Source organism: Chiloscyllium plagiosum, chromosome 20 (assembly GCF_004010195.1).
Source record: "Chiloscyllium plagiosum isolate BGI_BamShark_2017 chromosome 20, ASM401019v2, whole genome shotgun sequence".
NCBI lineage: Eukaryota > Metazoa > Chordata > Chondrichthyes > Orectolobiformes > Hemiscylliidae > Chiloscyllium > Chiloscyllium plagiosum.
Window position 1 is genome coordinate 51,641,154 of NC_057729.1, and position 14,243 is coordinate 51,655,396.

The window sequence follows — 14,243 nt, forward strand, 5'->3', positions numbered from 1 at the left end:
TTTCTATTACCCTTTGCATTTTTAATGTTCTGAGGTTTTATTTTGATAGGAGAAAGTGGGGACTGCAGATGCTGCAGATCACAGTCGAGAGTGTGTTGCTGGAAAAGCACAGCAGGTCAGGCAGCATCCAAGGAGCAGGAGAGTCGACGTTTCAGGCATAAGCTTTCCTGATGAAGGGCTTATGCCTAAAACATCAATTTTCCTGCTCCTCGGATGCTGCCTGACCTGCTGTGCTTTTCCAGCATCACACTCTCGACTTTGTTTTATTTTGATCCCTATTATCTCCACGTGCTTTTTCCATCCAGAGAGATAGGGAGAGAGAGTTCCCAGCCAAATCAGGTCTGATTCTTTAGATTCTTCTCTCTTTCTATCTTTCTGCCATAAACAGTGCCTTGACATACAGATGGGTTTATGTATTTCTGTGTCTGAATTCATTGGGCAGAACCTGAAAAGTATTGAGTGACATGGACTGGAGCGATATTTGTGGCAAGATCAGACAAAAAGTCTGGTGGGACCTATTTTGACATTGAGAGCAACTCGCTCCATCTTTTATGCTTTACTTGAGCACAATGCGAGATGATCACTAAGCAACAACCAATGAAGGGGGATTATAGCTTGTTAAGTGCCTTGTTAGGGTCCAACTCATCTCACTAACTTGAATGCGTTTTTTGAAAAAGTGATGAAGAAGATTGATAAAGGTTGGCTAATGTGGTGCCATTATTTAATAAAGTTGGTATTAAAAAGCCAGGGAACTATAGACTGGTGAGCCTGACCTCAGTGTTGGTACATTGTTGTAGGGAATTCCGAGGGACAGGATTTCCATGTATTTTAAGAGGCAAGGACTGATTAGGGATAGTCAACATGGCCTTGTGAGTGGGAAATTACTAACTTGATTGAGTTTTTGAAGACGTGACAAAGAAGATCGATGAAGACAGAGTGGTGAACATTTTCTATGTGGACTTCAGTAAAGCGTTCGACAAGGTTCTGCATGGTAAACTGGTTAGCAAGGTTAGATCACATGGAATACAGCGAAAGCTAGCCATTTGGATATATAATTAGCTTGAAGGTAGAAGACAGAGGGTGGTGGTGGAAGGTTGCTTATTGGGCTTGAGGTCTGTGACTAGTGGTGTGCTACAAGAATCAGTGCTGGGTCCACTGCTTTTTGTCATTTATATAAATTACTTGGATGCGCATATAGTATGGTTAGTAAGTTTGCAGATGACACCAAAATTGGTGCTGCAGTGAACAGTGAAGAAGGTTACCTCAGAGTCCAGTGGAATCGTGATCACATGGGGAAATGGGCCAGGAAGTGGCAGATGGGAGTTTAATTTAGAGAAATGAGAGGTGTTACATTTTGGTAAGTCAAATCAGGGCAGGTCTTATACACTTAACGGTAAGAACCTGGGGAGTGTTGACCAACAAAGAGACTTGGGTTCATAGTTCCTTGAAAGCAGAGTCGCAGGTAGGGTAGTGAAGAAAGCATTTGGTATGCTTGCTTTTAATGGTCAATGCACTGAGTGTAGGATTTGGGAATTCATGTTGCAGCTGTACAGGACATTGGTCAGTCCACTTTTTGAATACTGCATTCAATTCTGGTCTCCAGCTATAGGAAGGATGTTGTGAAACTGGAAAAGGTTCAGAAAAGATGTAGCCAGGGTTGGAGGGTTTGAGCTATAAGGAGAGGCTGAATAGGCCTGGACTATTTTCCCTGGAACATCAGAAGCTGAGGGGGAATTTTATAGAGGTTTTATAAAATCATGGACAGGGTGTTAGAGCCAAGGTATTTTCACCTGGGTAGGGCAGTCCAAACTTAGAGGACATAGTTTTAAGATGAGAAGGGAAAGATTTAAAAGGGACCTAAGGGGCAAACTTTTGATGCAGAGGGTGGTGCGTGTACAGAATGAGCTGCCAGAGGATGCAGTGGAGGCTGGTACATCTTCTTGGGTATATGATTAGGAAGGATCTAGAGGGATATGGGCCAAATGCTGGCAAATGGGACTAGATTAGTTTAAAATGTCAGTTTGGCATGGATGATTTGGACTGTTTCTGTGTTGTTCATCTCTGTGATTCTATTAATGCCCACTAAGGGGCAAAAATCCAACTCTCCCCTCAGGGTCACCTAGAGATCATTATGATTGAATACCAGTTGTTGCAGCACTGAGTTTTCTTCCGACTAATGGCTTCAGACAAAATCCCATGTTTTTATCGACGTCACACATGAATTCTTTCAATCAAGAATCATTGACAGCAAAGTGCAACTTGAATTTGACAAATTTGGCCTATATCCCTCTAGATCCTTCCTAATCATATACCCAAGAAGATGTACCAGCCTCCACTACATCCCCTGGCAGCTCATTCCACATACGCACCACCCTCTCCATCAAAAGGTTACCCCTGAGGTCCCTTTTAAATCCTTTCATTCCCACAGCTGCAGAAGTCTATTGTCCCAACCAAAAACATTTTTACATGAATTCCTGGAAAGTGCAAATTATGGCAAAGTGGTTCCGAGTTCCCCAAATTCTTTGCTGTGAATGCAGATTTCATCCAAACGATTAACCTGCTAAGACATTTCAAAGGACAGCTCAGAGCCATTTGAGTTACTGTGGGACTAAAGTCACATGTAGGTTTAGACCCACCAAGGAACGAAAGTTTTACTTTCTTAAAGGACACGAATGAATCAGTTAAGTTTGTAAAACATTTCAATGACTTCCCAGTCTCATTTTCTGTTTTTTTTCTAATTTATAGACTTTTCAAAAAATGTTAGTAAACGCTCATGGTGGAATTTGAACTCTCAGTTCTAAATTATTGGTCATTTCACTCCCCGTTACTGATCATCCAATCCAGCACAGAACACAAACTGAACCCATTGCCTTCCAGTCCCATATACCCCAGTTCCATCAATTGAATGTTATCATTGGGCCTTTCCACTAATTTGTTAATAGAATGTCTGCAATATAGTCATTGTATAAAAACAAAAAAAGTGCATTATTATTTTTAAAGCAGCTTCTTTCCCAGTAGCTGAGTATCAACACTTACTGGATCATTATTGGACTTTTCAGGTCCCGCGATCTGTTCTTTGATGAAGTCAAGGTCTTTTGGTAACACTAGGCCATAGTCGTGGAAAATACCCTCCAGCTTATTGGTCTTGATCATGTGGTCAAACATGGCCCTTGAACCTTCTTCGTGCTTTGTACAAGAACAAAGATTGAGTCATCATTCAATGCAGATGAAGAACAAATGAAATCTATAGTATCACACTCAAGCATTTTAAGATGCAGAGACTTAGAGTGAAAACCCTATTCCAGGTTAACAATTTGGGGATCCCCAGCTCCCTGGGCTTTTCCAAATCCTTCTGGCGACGTTCAGGATTTGGTTTCCTATTAATGAACTTGGAGGCACAAAGGAATATTGGACCATCATCATCATTCCTCAGGCAATGGATCTGTCTCAGGAAGCTTAACCAGGAAGGAGGGGAGAAAACCAGCAGAAAAAGGACAGAATTTGCAAAATAAATGGGAGAGGAGAACTGGACAAACAAAAAATATACTTCAGGAAGGAAAGCCTTCCGGTCAAGATGGCAGCAGAGTAGGACATTCCAATCAGAGCTCTTTTGCTCCTTCAGTTTATTTTGTTTCCTTCTCTCTTTTCTTCCCTTTTTTGTGTTTCTCCCCTCTTGTTGCTCACCTCCCCCATGGTGATATCTAATCCTGGTCCCTCAGCAGCTCATGGTGAATCTCAGCCTGGTCCCTCGGCAGCTCGTGGTGGTGTCTCAGCCTGGTCCCTTGGCAGCTCATGGTGAATCCTAGCATGGTCCTCGGTGGCTAGTGGTCATGTCTCAGCCCAGTCCTTCGGCGGTTCGTGGTGAATCCCAGCCTGGTCCCTCGGTAGCTCATGTTGGTGTCTCAGCCTGGTCCCTCAGCAGCTCATAGTGAATCCTGGCATGGTCCCTCGGCAGCTTGTGACAGTGTCTCAGCTCAGCAGGTGAGTGGATTCTGCCCGAGCATGTTCCCGAGGCACTGGGGAGTTTGGAGAGACAGCAGTTCCAGCTGAAGTGACGGTATCTCTGGAGGTGGTGTTGAGAACAGACAGCTGAGGTCTCCCGGAGAGCAAGATAACAGGAGGACTCAAAGACTATTGAACTTTTGACTTATTCTTAGTTTAAACTACAAAAGATTTCAATATTAACTATTACCTTATTTCTTTACCTTTCTACTATTATATGAAGTAATGCTTAAATTTTTAATTCTTGCTTCTCTTTCTACTTTGTACATAAGCTTTTTGTGCCTGGGTGCCTTGGTACCCAGGATGGTGCCACGTGTGGCAATATTATACACTTTTCATTGTAGTCCTGCACCTCTGGTCTTGAGAAAGAGAGGACTGCAGATCAGAGTTGAAAAGTCTGGAACAGCACAGCAGGTCAGGCAGCATCCGAGGAGCAGAAGAGTCGACGTTTCCAGCATAAGCCCTTCATCAGGAATGTGTACTTGAGTACATGTGACAACAAAATTAAAAAAAAGAAAATCAGAATCACATGTATATGGGACCTTTCATAACCTCAGGATGTTAAAAATACTTTGCAGCCAATGGTTACTTTTGAAGTGCAGTCACACATGTAATTCAGGAAATGTGGCAGCCAATGTGTGCACAGCAAGTACCACAATCAGCCATGTGATAAGAACCAGATCAATCCAATTGTTGTTTTGCGAAGTTGATTGATAATAAATATTGGCTGGAAACCAGGGATGAATTCCTTGATATTCAAAATAGAAGCATGGGATCTTCGATACCTTCTCCCTTAATGTCAGCAGAACAAAAGAACTGATCATTAACTTCAGGAAGAAAGGAGGAGGACATGTCCCTATCTACATCAATGGAACTGAGGTGGAGAATTTGAGAGCGTCACGTTTCTTGGAGTGATGATAATCAACAATCTGTCTTCATCCTCCCACAAAGATGCATCGGTCAAGAAGGCACAACAATGCTTCTTCTTCCTCAGGAGATTTAGGAAATTTGCCATGTCCATAAGGAATCTCACCTCCTTTTGCGGTTGCATCGAAGAAAGCATTCTATTTGGGTGCATCACGGCTTGGTATGGCAATTGCTCTGCCCAGGGCTGTAAGAAACTACAGAAGATTGTGAACACGGCCTAGACCATCATGCAAGCATGCCATCCCATCCATGAATTCCACCTACACTTCCTGTTACTGGGGACAGGCAGCCAACATCATCAAAGACACCACACCCACCCCGCTTATACTCTTCTCTAACCTATTCCGTCAGGCAGAAGATATGAAGCCTAAACAGACATACTAACAGGATCAAGAGCAGCTTCTTCCCCACTGTATCACATTGCCAAATGGACCTCTCTAATTTCAAATCCAATACTGACCTTGCTTCTGTGCACCTCCTGTGCAGTCGTAAATTTGCCTGTCTAAACACCTTATGTGGCTGGAGGCTGAGAAAGATTGAGAAGTAAATATCCAAGGATATTCAAAATTTAGGAGAGATGGGCAAAAAGGAAAAGTAGGTAGGCCAGCATTCATAAAAGGGACAGAATCAGTACATTAGTAACAGACGATCTTGGAGTGAAGGTTTAAGATGTAGAGTTAGTCTCAATTTACATTTAGATTCAGGTTTTATTGTCACGATGGAACTAAGGAACAACAAGAGGCAGCAGACTACGGGAGTTGTTCCTAGGTGATCAAACTATAGTGGCATTGTTAGGCAAGATATAGATCAGGACAGTAAGGGGTGTATGTAATAAAGGCAATACATTAATAATGAGCAATTTCAATTTGCACACAGAGTGAGTTGATTAGCATGAATGTCGTGGACGATGAATTTCTGGAGTGCTTACAAGTCAGATTTCTGGAGCAGGACATCAAGAGTCATCTAAGGCTCAGGCAATTTTGAGGATTAAGAGCTGTAAGATGAGAAAGGCCTATTTATTAACCTTGCTGTAGTGCAGCCTTTGAGAAAATGCACTCAAGAATTTAATGGTACACAGATAATGGCTTGTATTTAAATAAATACTACATAGTCTATACAGAGGAACCTCGATTATCCGAATGAGATGGGCGGGCAGTATTTTACCTGGATAATTGATTATTTGGATAACTGATTCAATGCCTCTCCTTTGGGACTCGGAGTCTTCTGAAGATTCCGTTTTCCTTGCTCTTCCTGCCTTGCTCCCTTTCTCTGTATCAGGATGTATTTCTGAGCAGACACACATTGCTGATGTCTCTCCCTGCTGCTGCTTCACTTCAATGGGATTGGCAGAGTGAGCACTTGCTAAGTCCGCTCCCTGTTCAGTAGACTAGGCAGCAGCACACTGCGGCATCTAGTCCCTGCTGTGTGCTTTCAACTCTCCACATTTCCAGCCAGTGGATGGAATGAAGCAGCCAAATGCCTCTTATCTCTTCTCTCCAATGGGAATCCAGAACAAAATAAAGTAACAGAATGGAGACAGTACCTGGCCTGGAAACCAACAGCAAGATTGCTGCTACCTTTGGGGTGGGGGTGGTGGGGGGGGAGGTGGGGAGCTGGGCAAGTCTCAAAATAGCACACACAACCGCAGTCAAACACACTTTTTACTGCAACGTTTTGACAAGTTCCCACTCTGCCCTGTACAGGACAATGTTGGAGAGAGTATCTGGGGAAGGGGGGAATCCCTGTGTAGAACTCCAGGGAAAGTGTGGGGGGAGAGAGAGAGAGAGTGGGGGCACGGGAGATCAGTCATTTGGAGATGGTGCCTGGGCTCCCATCGATGTCCAGGACTGCTCTCGGCAGCATTTCAATAAGCCGAATTCACTTTTAATCACTGTAAACAAAAGACTCGTTGGTAACACCTCTTTGATGTAATGTTTCTATCGGGACCTTGAGATCTTCTTCGAATAATCCAAAATTCGAATAATTGATATTCAGATAATCGAGGTTCCTATGTAATTAGAGTAGATTACTTACAGTGTGGAAACAGGCCCTTCGGCCCAACAAGTCCACACCGACCCCCCGAAGCGCAATCCACCCATACCCCTACATCTACCCCTTACCTAACACTACGGACAATTTAGCATGGCCAATTCACCTGACCTGCACAACTTTGGACTGTGGGAGGAAACCGGAGCACCCGGAGGAAACCCACGCAGACACGGGGAGAATGTGCAAACTCCACACAGTCAGTCGCCATGAGGCAGGAATTGAACCCGGGTCTCTGGTGCTGTGAGGCAGCAGTGCTAACCACTGCGCCACCGTGCCGCCCACATAATAGGTGAACATTTCTCTGAGGCACAACCTCAATCAGAAAGGAAAGGTCAAATCAACCATGATGAATGAAAGAATTTAATACTGCATTAGATCAGTAGCTTATAAGGATGCCAGAATTCCAAAAAAGTGGTAAGCCTAAGGATTGGAAACAATTAAAAAACAGAGGAAAGGAGGTCCAAGAAACTCATTAGGAAAGAGAAAAGAGAATATATAAATGCAAACTAGCCACAAACATCAAAGTGTAAAAGCTTTTTTGAATATGTAAAAAGGAAAATAATCACCTAGGACAAATGTAGGCCTGTTGCAGTTGGGGCAGGACAATGTATAACAGAGAACAAGGAAATGGTGGAGAAATTAAATAATCGCTTTGCGTCTACCTTCACAGAAGAAGATGCAAAAATCTCCCAGAAACATCAGCTGACAAAGGGTTTTGTGAAATTATGAATGATGAGTAATAGTAAAAAAGTAGTACTTGAAAAGTTAACCAAAGTGAAGCTTGACAAATTCTCTGGTCCAGATGAGCGTCAGCCCAAAGCGTTGAAGGAGGAGGTTAGACAAGTGATGGATGCATTGACTCATTGATGGTTATCGTTCAAAATTCTATAGATTCTAAAAAAGTCTTGGTTGATTGAAAGACAGCCAATATTTGATGAGAATTTAAGAAAGGAGGTATAGGGAGAATGATGAATCACAAACTATCAAATTGACATCAATAGGGAAAATATTGGAATCTATTATAATGGCTTTGCTCACTAGACCCTTAGAAAACAATTGTAGAGTGCACACCCATTAATGAAATGGAAATCTTGTTTGGTAAAATTGTTCGGAGTTGTTTTGAGGCTATCGTTTGCTGCATTGATAAAGGACAACAACCAGTGTGGTGTATTTAGATGTTCAGAATGCTTTTGGTAAGATTCCATGCAGGACTTAGTGAACAAAATAAAGGGCATGGGATTGGGAAATTATACTCACATGAATTGAGAACTGGTTAACAGATAAATGCACAGAACGTCAATAAACAGATCATTCTCAGGATGACAGGCTGCTGCTAGTGAAGTACTAGAGTGATTACTGCTAGGCCCACAGTTGCTCACAATCTATGTTAGTGGTTCAGATATGGGTTTAACTGTAATGTTCCATATTTTGGTGATGCGCCCAACTTGGCAGGAACTTAAGTTGCGAAGTAGATGCAAGGAGGCATTGAGAGGACTTGAACAGGCTAAGTAAATAGACTAAAACATGGCAGATGGAAAATAATGTGTTAAGTTATTCACTTTGGTAGAAAAATCAGAAAGGTGGAAGTAATTAGAAAAGCAACTGGTAACTTGGCCTTCTTTCAAGGTGGTTTGAATACAGAAGTAAAGACGTCTTGCTGCAGTTGTATAGAGCCTTGAGGACACCTCACGTAGTGTAAAATGTACAATTTTGGTCTCATTCTTAATGGAGGGCTTACTTGCCATAAAGGTGTGCACTGGAGGTTCACCAGAGTAATCCCTGGGAAGGTGGGACCATTTTAGTTGGAGAGATTGAGGACTGAGTCCATATTCCTTAAACTTTCAAAGAGTTTGGGGTCACATCATTGAAGCTGACAAACTTCTTTCAGAATTTGACAGGGTAGACGTAGATGTTACACAAGCCGGTGAGTTTTAAACCAGTCATAATTACAGGATATGACATAAGCAATTTAAGACTGAAATGAAGAGGAATTTCTTTACTCAGGACATGCTAAATCTTTTGAATTTTCTGCTGTAAGGAGCTGTGTAAGTCCATGGTGGAAGTGAATGGATTTATGGAGACTAAGGCTAAGGAAATCATACGGGAAAGTGAATGATCAGCCATGATATAGTTGAATGGTAGAGCAAGCTCTACATTAGATTAGATTGGATTCTCTACAGTGTGGGAACAGGCGCTTCGGTCCAACCAGTCCACACCGACCCGCCGAAGAGTAACCCAGCCAGACATATTTCCCTCTGACTAATGCACCTAACACTATGGGCAATTTAGCCCGGCCAATTCACCTGATCTGCACATTTTTGGATGTGGGAGGAAACTGGAGCACCCAGAGGATACCCACGCAGACACGGGGAGAATGTGCAAACGTCACACAGACAGTCACCCGAGGCTGGAATCGAACCTGGAACCCTGGTGCTGTGCGGTAGCAGTGCTAACCACTGAGCCACTGTACCACATGCTGAATACCTACTCCGGTTCCTCTGTTTCTGTTAGGGTTAGGTAATTTAGTTCTCACAGATACATGCTTGAAGGTAGTCTCCTGTTAATTTGATAATAACTTCCAGTTGACTTCATTGTTTCTAGTATCACTCAGCATTTCTCAGACACTGCAGTTATTACCTTCCAGCCAAAATCATTTCCTCGAGCTTTAGGGATAAATTTTCGATCAAACAGATGTGAAAATGGGCCATGACCTGGGGAAACAAAGACGATGTGTTATACCTACTGTACACATCAACAGGTGTAGTTTACTTGTGGTGACTCATCTAACTTTAAAGAGAGACATCCTACAGGTCTATGTAATCTGTCACATAGGAAAGGAAACAAAATAGAAACCCATTGAAAATTCATGCCTTGGCACGGTAACTCCGTAAAGGAAGTGTTTGTTTTAGAGACACAGGTGAATAGAGCAACAAAGGAATTACTGCTGTGAGGAGGAACAGCAGCTACTGTTGTGAAGTGCAGCATAAATTGTGTTTTTTGTTAACAACCAAGCAGAATGTTCATAAAAGTTGCTTCTCAATTCAAATAGCATTCCAGTATCAACAACCAAGGAGTGAAAGGAGAAGAGGCAATAAGCACAATAACTATCACTAGAAAAAAAATACAAGGGAAAGTAATGGGGGTCATAGATGTGCAGGTTAGGTGGATTGGCCATGCTAAATTGCCCACAGTGTTCAGGGATGTGTAGGTTAGGTGCATTAGATGGGGGAAATGTGGAGTAATAGGGGAATGGGTCTAGGTGTGTTACTCTTCGGGGGGTTGGTGTGGATGTGCTGAGCTGAAGGGCCTGTTTCCACACTGTAGGGATTCTAAAAAGGATGATAAGTCCCCTGGACCAGATGAGATACATCCTATGATATTAAAGGAAGTTGCTACGGAGATAGTGGATACACAAATAGTAATCTTCCAAGAATCCTTCGATTCTGGACAAGTCTTAGAGGATTTACTTAAAAAAAGGAGACAAGAAAAAGTAGCTATAAGCCAGTTATCTTAATGTCTGTCATTGGGAATATGTTAGAACCTACTATAAAGGATGTAACAGCAGCGCATTTAGCAATACATAATGTGATTTAACAGAGTCAGCATTGTTTCATGAAGGGGAAATCTTGTCTGACAAATTTATTAGAATTCTTTGAGGAGGTAACAAACAGGATAGATGAAAGGGAAGCAGTGACGTAATATTTTTGGATTTTTAGAGGTTGTTTGATAAACTAGCACACATTAGGCTACATAAAAAGATAAGAACCCATTATATTTGAGGTAGTATGTTAATGTGAGTCGAGGATTGGCTACCGAATAGAAGCCAGTTGGGATAAGGGGGTATTTTCAGGGTGGCAACCTTTAACTAGTGCAGGGACCACAGTTATTTATTTTATATATTTATGACTTGGATGAGAAAAGTGAATGTACTATAGCCAAGTTTTTGGATGACCCAAAAATAGCTGGGAAGGCAAGTGAAGAAGATGGTATAGAGATTCTGCAGAGGCATCTAGAAAGATTAAGCGAGTGGGCAAAAACTTGATGGAATATAGTGTAGTGAAATGTGAAGTTATGACTATGACAGGAAGAATACAGGAGTTAATATTATTTAAATGAGGGATAACTGGAGAAGGCTTTGGAACACAGGATTTGCATGAATTAGCATCCGAGCTCAACAGGGGATAGGCAATGCAAATTGAATGGTGGCCTTTATTTCAAAGGAAATTGAGTTAAAACTAGGGATGCCTTGCTAAAACTATACTAGGCTCTAGTTGGACCTGCCTGAACTGCTGTGCTCTTCTAGCACCACTAGTCAAGAATCTAGTTGGACCACAGCTGAAAGAACTGTCTTATGAGCAGAAGCTGAGTAGGTTAAGCCTTTGCTGATTGGAGTTTACAAAAATGTCAGGCAATCTTATTGAACATACAGGACTCTTAGGGATTTTACAAGGGGTCTCTGTAGATACAGAAAGATTGTTTCTCCCTGTGGGAGAATCTAGGACCAGAGGACATATTCTCAGAATATGGAGCCACACATTTAAGACAGAGGTGAGGAGGAATTTCTTCTCTTGAAGCATTATGATTCTGTAATATTCTTTACTGGAGAGAGCTGTTGAGGCTCTTAAGTATATTGAAGGCTGGGATAAACAGAATTTTAATCAATTTGGCTTATGATTTTAAGCAAAGAATCAAAATAACTTGTTAACAAAAATAGGATTCTGTTCTACCAGCTCCTACAGATTTGTTTACCCACCCAGATCATGGCAGAGTCCAGCTACCGTCACACACAGAATGTCTCGCTGGCTTATATCAAGATCTGGTTGTCGCTCAGCGAGAGCTTTAATCAACTGGCCTGCCAGGTATGCCACACTGAAGGATGAGAAAAGAGCAATTGAACAAAGTTACACAGTTCTTTAAACATTAACTGTCAGAGTTTCTAATCAGTAAATACCAATTGATTTTCCTATGTAAATCAGCTGTTTCAATTTCCTGCACACAATAATTTGCACACGAGCAATTAAGGAAATTAATTAGCAATATGCATGTTTTAATTACTCCTCTGTAATTTGATTGGCAACACTTTCGCTATGGAGTCAGAAGTTGTGTGTTTAAATCTCAATTCAGAGACCAAAGGGCAAAGACCTTGGCTGGCATTTTAGTGCAGCACTCTCCTGTCAGAGGTGCCATCATATTCAGTCAAGGACCTATCTGCCAGATATAACAGGTTTTATAGCAGTATTTCAAAGAGTTAGGAGGTCTCCCAGTTTCCTGGGCAATACTTAACCATCAACCATCATAAAACACAGATTGCTCCAGTTCTATTTGAGAGAGGTTATGTGTAAGTGGGCTGTGACTGAAGTCATAAGTATTTTTGAAGTGGAAAGCAAATTGGAATATCTTGAGGTGGAGAAAGATGAGCTTTTGTGGTGCAGCAATAGTGTCCCTATCCCTAAGCCTGGGTTCAAGTCCCACCAGCTTCAGAGGTGTGTAATAACATCTCTGAACAGGTGGATTAAATTATCTATGAATGCAAGTCTTTCTTTAACAAATAAAGTACAATGAATGTAATACTAGCTACGATAGAGTCATCTTGAAAAGCAGACTGCATGTGAAACAGTACATCTAAACAGAAAGGGGTTATGATTTTTTTAAGACATTAAGTGTAGGCCTAGATTTACTATTATTGTATTATAGAAACAAAATCACAAAATGGTATCCAAGCATTTCTGAAATTTCAGAAAGAAGAATTTTCATTTCTAATTAAGCATTCCACATATTTGGCATGTCAGAAATCATTTCAAAGTTAAAGAATCCCTCTGTGGTATCGTTAGAGCTCCACTTTGTGATACAGCATTTGCAGAATCATATGCTTACATTCAACGGTTCTCTGCATTACTGAGAATCTCACAGTCTTCTTAGGGTGGAGGCAGTGACCACAATACCTTAGTCACCTTCCAGATATAGAGCTGCACATTAAACTGAGAAATGTTTTGATACCAGAAACATCAGGGAGAAGTTGACAGCCATGGAGATTTTGATGGCCACTGGGTCTGCTTCTCTTGCCCTGCTCTAGGGTAGCAGGTCCATCCAGTTTGAGATAGTGGCACATCTTAGTCACCAACGTCTCAGAGAAGTGATGCCATTGCAACCACTGCTCCTGAGGTGGAGGGGCAAGGAGTGGGTAAGGTCTCCTATTGAAAGTCCTCCTTCCCCCTCTGCAACTAGCTTCTCCTCTCTGTTGCCTTGCCCACCTCTCCACGATGCTGCAGTCCAGGAGCTGCTGCCTTGGCCCCGTGACTGGGAGTAGATTTCCTGCTCAGAGATCTTTCAGGACAATATCACTCCTCCCATCACTTCTTCCTGATTAAAAGACCTTCTCCAACAATGCCGCATCTTCACTAGTAGTGTTGCAAATGAAAGCCAAAAGTACTTCAGGTACCTTTAAACAGTGCTAATGGTAGATGATCCTTGTATAGGTGAACAGATTTTCAGGAAACTTGTTAGCAGTGCCAGTGAAATCCAAAACGCAGGTCATGATCAATTCAGCTTTAGACACTGACTAATCATAACCTGCTCACTCTGTGTGCAGGTTATATCACCCTTCAATACATGTGAATTGACATGATCCATGCTGAAAGTCACTGGGAATGGACCCTTTTCCATTGTTTATTGTCAAAGTTCCCACAATATCTAAAACAGTAACACTCAAAGTTACCCACTGTCACTGTTCTGGAATTCTTCAACTCCTGATTATTATTTAAGATATATGCACAGCTCAAATTACCTATTCTGCCTTGGTTGGGATGTGTATTGCCTCCTGGTGGGTTTGTAATATGACCTGCTGCCAAAGTAAGGAAGTTAGGGGCAGTATTAAACTGAAAGAAACACTGTACAATTCTGTAAAGTTGAGTTGTAGGTCAAAATATTGGTCAAAGTTTAAAAAGATAATAAAGAGGCAGAATCTAATCTAATCTAATCAAAGCAAAATGTGAGTAAAAGCTGGTTAGTAACATAGAAACAGAGGGTGTGACTTTATTCAAGAATTTGACTCAGATAAAGTTAAAAATCACACAACACCAGGTTATAGTCCAACAGGTTTAATTGGAAGCATACTAGCTTTCGGAGCGTCGCTCCTTCATCAGGTGACTACCACCTGATGAAGGAGCATCGCTCTGAAAGCTAGTGTGCTTCCAATTAAACTGTTGGACTATAACCTGGTGTTGTGTGATTTTTAACTTTGTACACCCCAGTCCAACACCGGCATC

The 14,243-nt window shown here is 41.8% G+C and overlaps 1 protein-coding gene across 3 annotated transcripts in view; it reads right to left on the reverse strand.

Moving 5' to 3' along the window:
• Window positions 1-14,243, reverse strand: part of LOC122560276 (deoxynucleoside triphosphate triphosphohydrolase SAMHD1-like) — a 75,140-nt gene that overhangs the window by 45,388 nt on the left and 15,509 nt on the right. For 2 of the 3 annotated variants that reach the window (XM_043710813.1, XM_043710812.1), the window contains exons 5-7: window positions 11,732-11,847; window positions 9,616-9,689; window positions 3,037-3,186 (exon numbers count right to left, since the gene is read on the reverse strand). In XM_043710813.1, the coding sequence (XP_043566748.1) occupies window positions 3,037-3,186; window positions 9,616-9,689; window positions 11,732-11,847 (340 nt within the window). The remainder of the gene's footprint in view (window positions 1-3,036; window positions 3,187-9,615; window positions 9,690-11,731; window positions 11,848-14,243) is intronic. The other variant, XM_043710814.1, reaches the window with a different exon arrangement.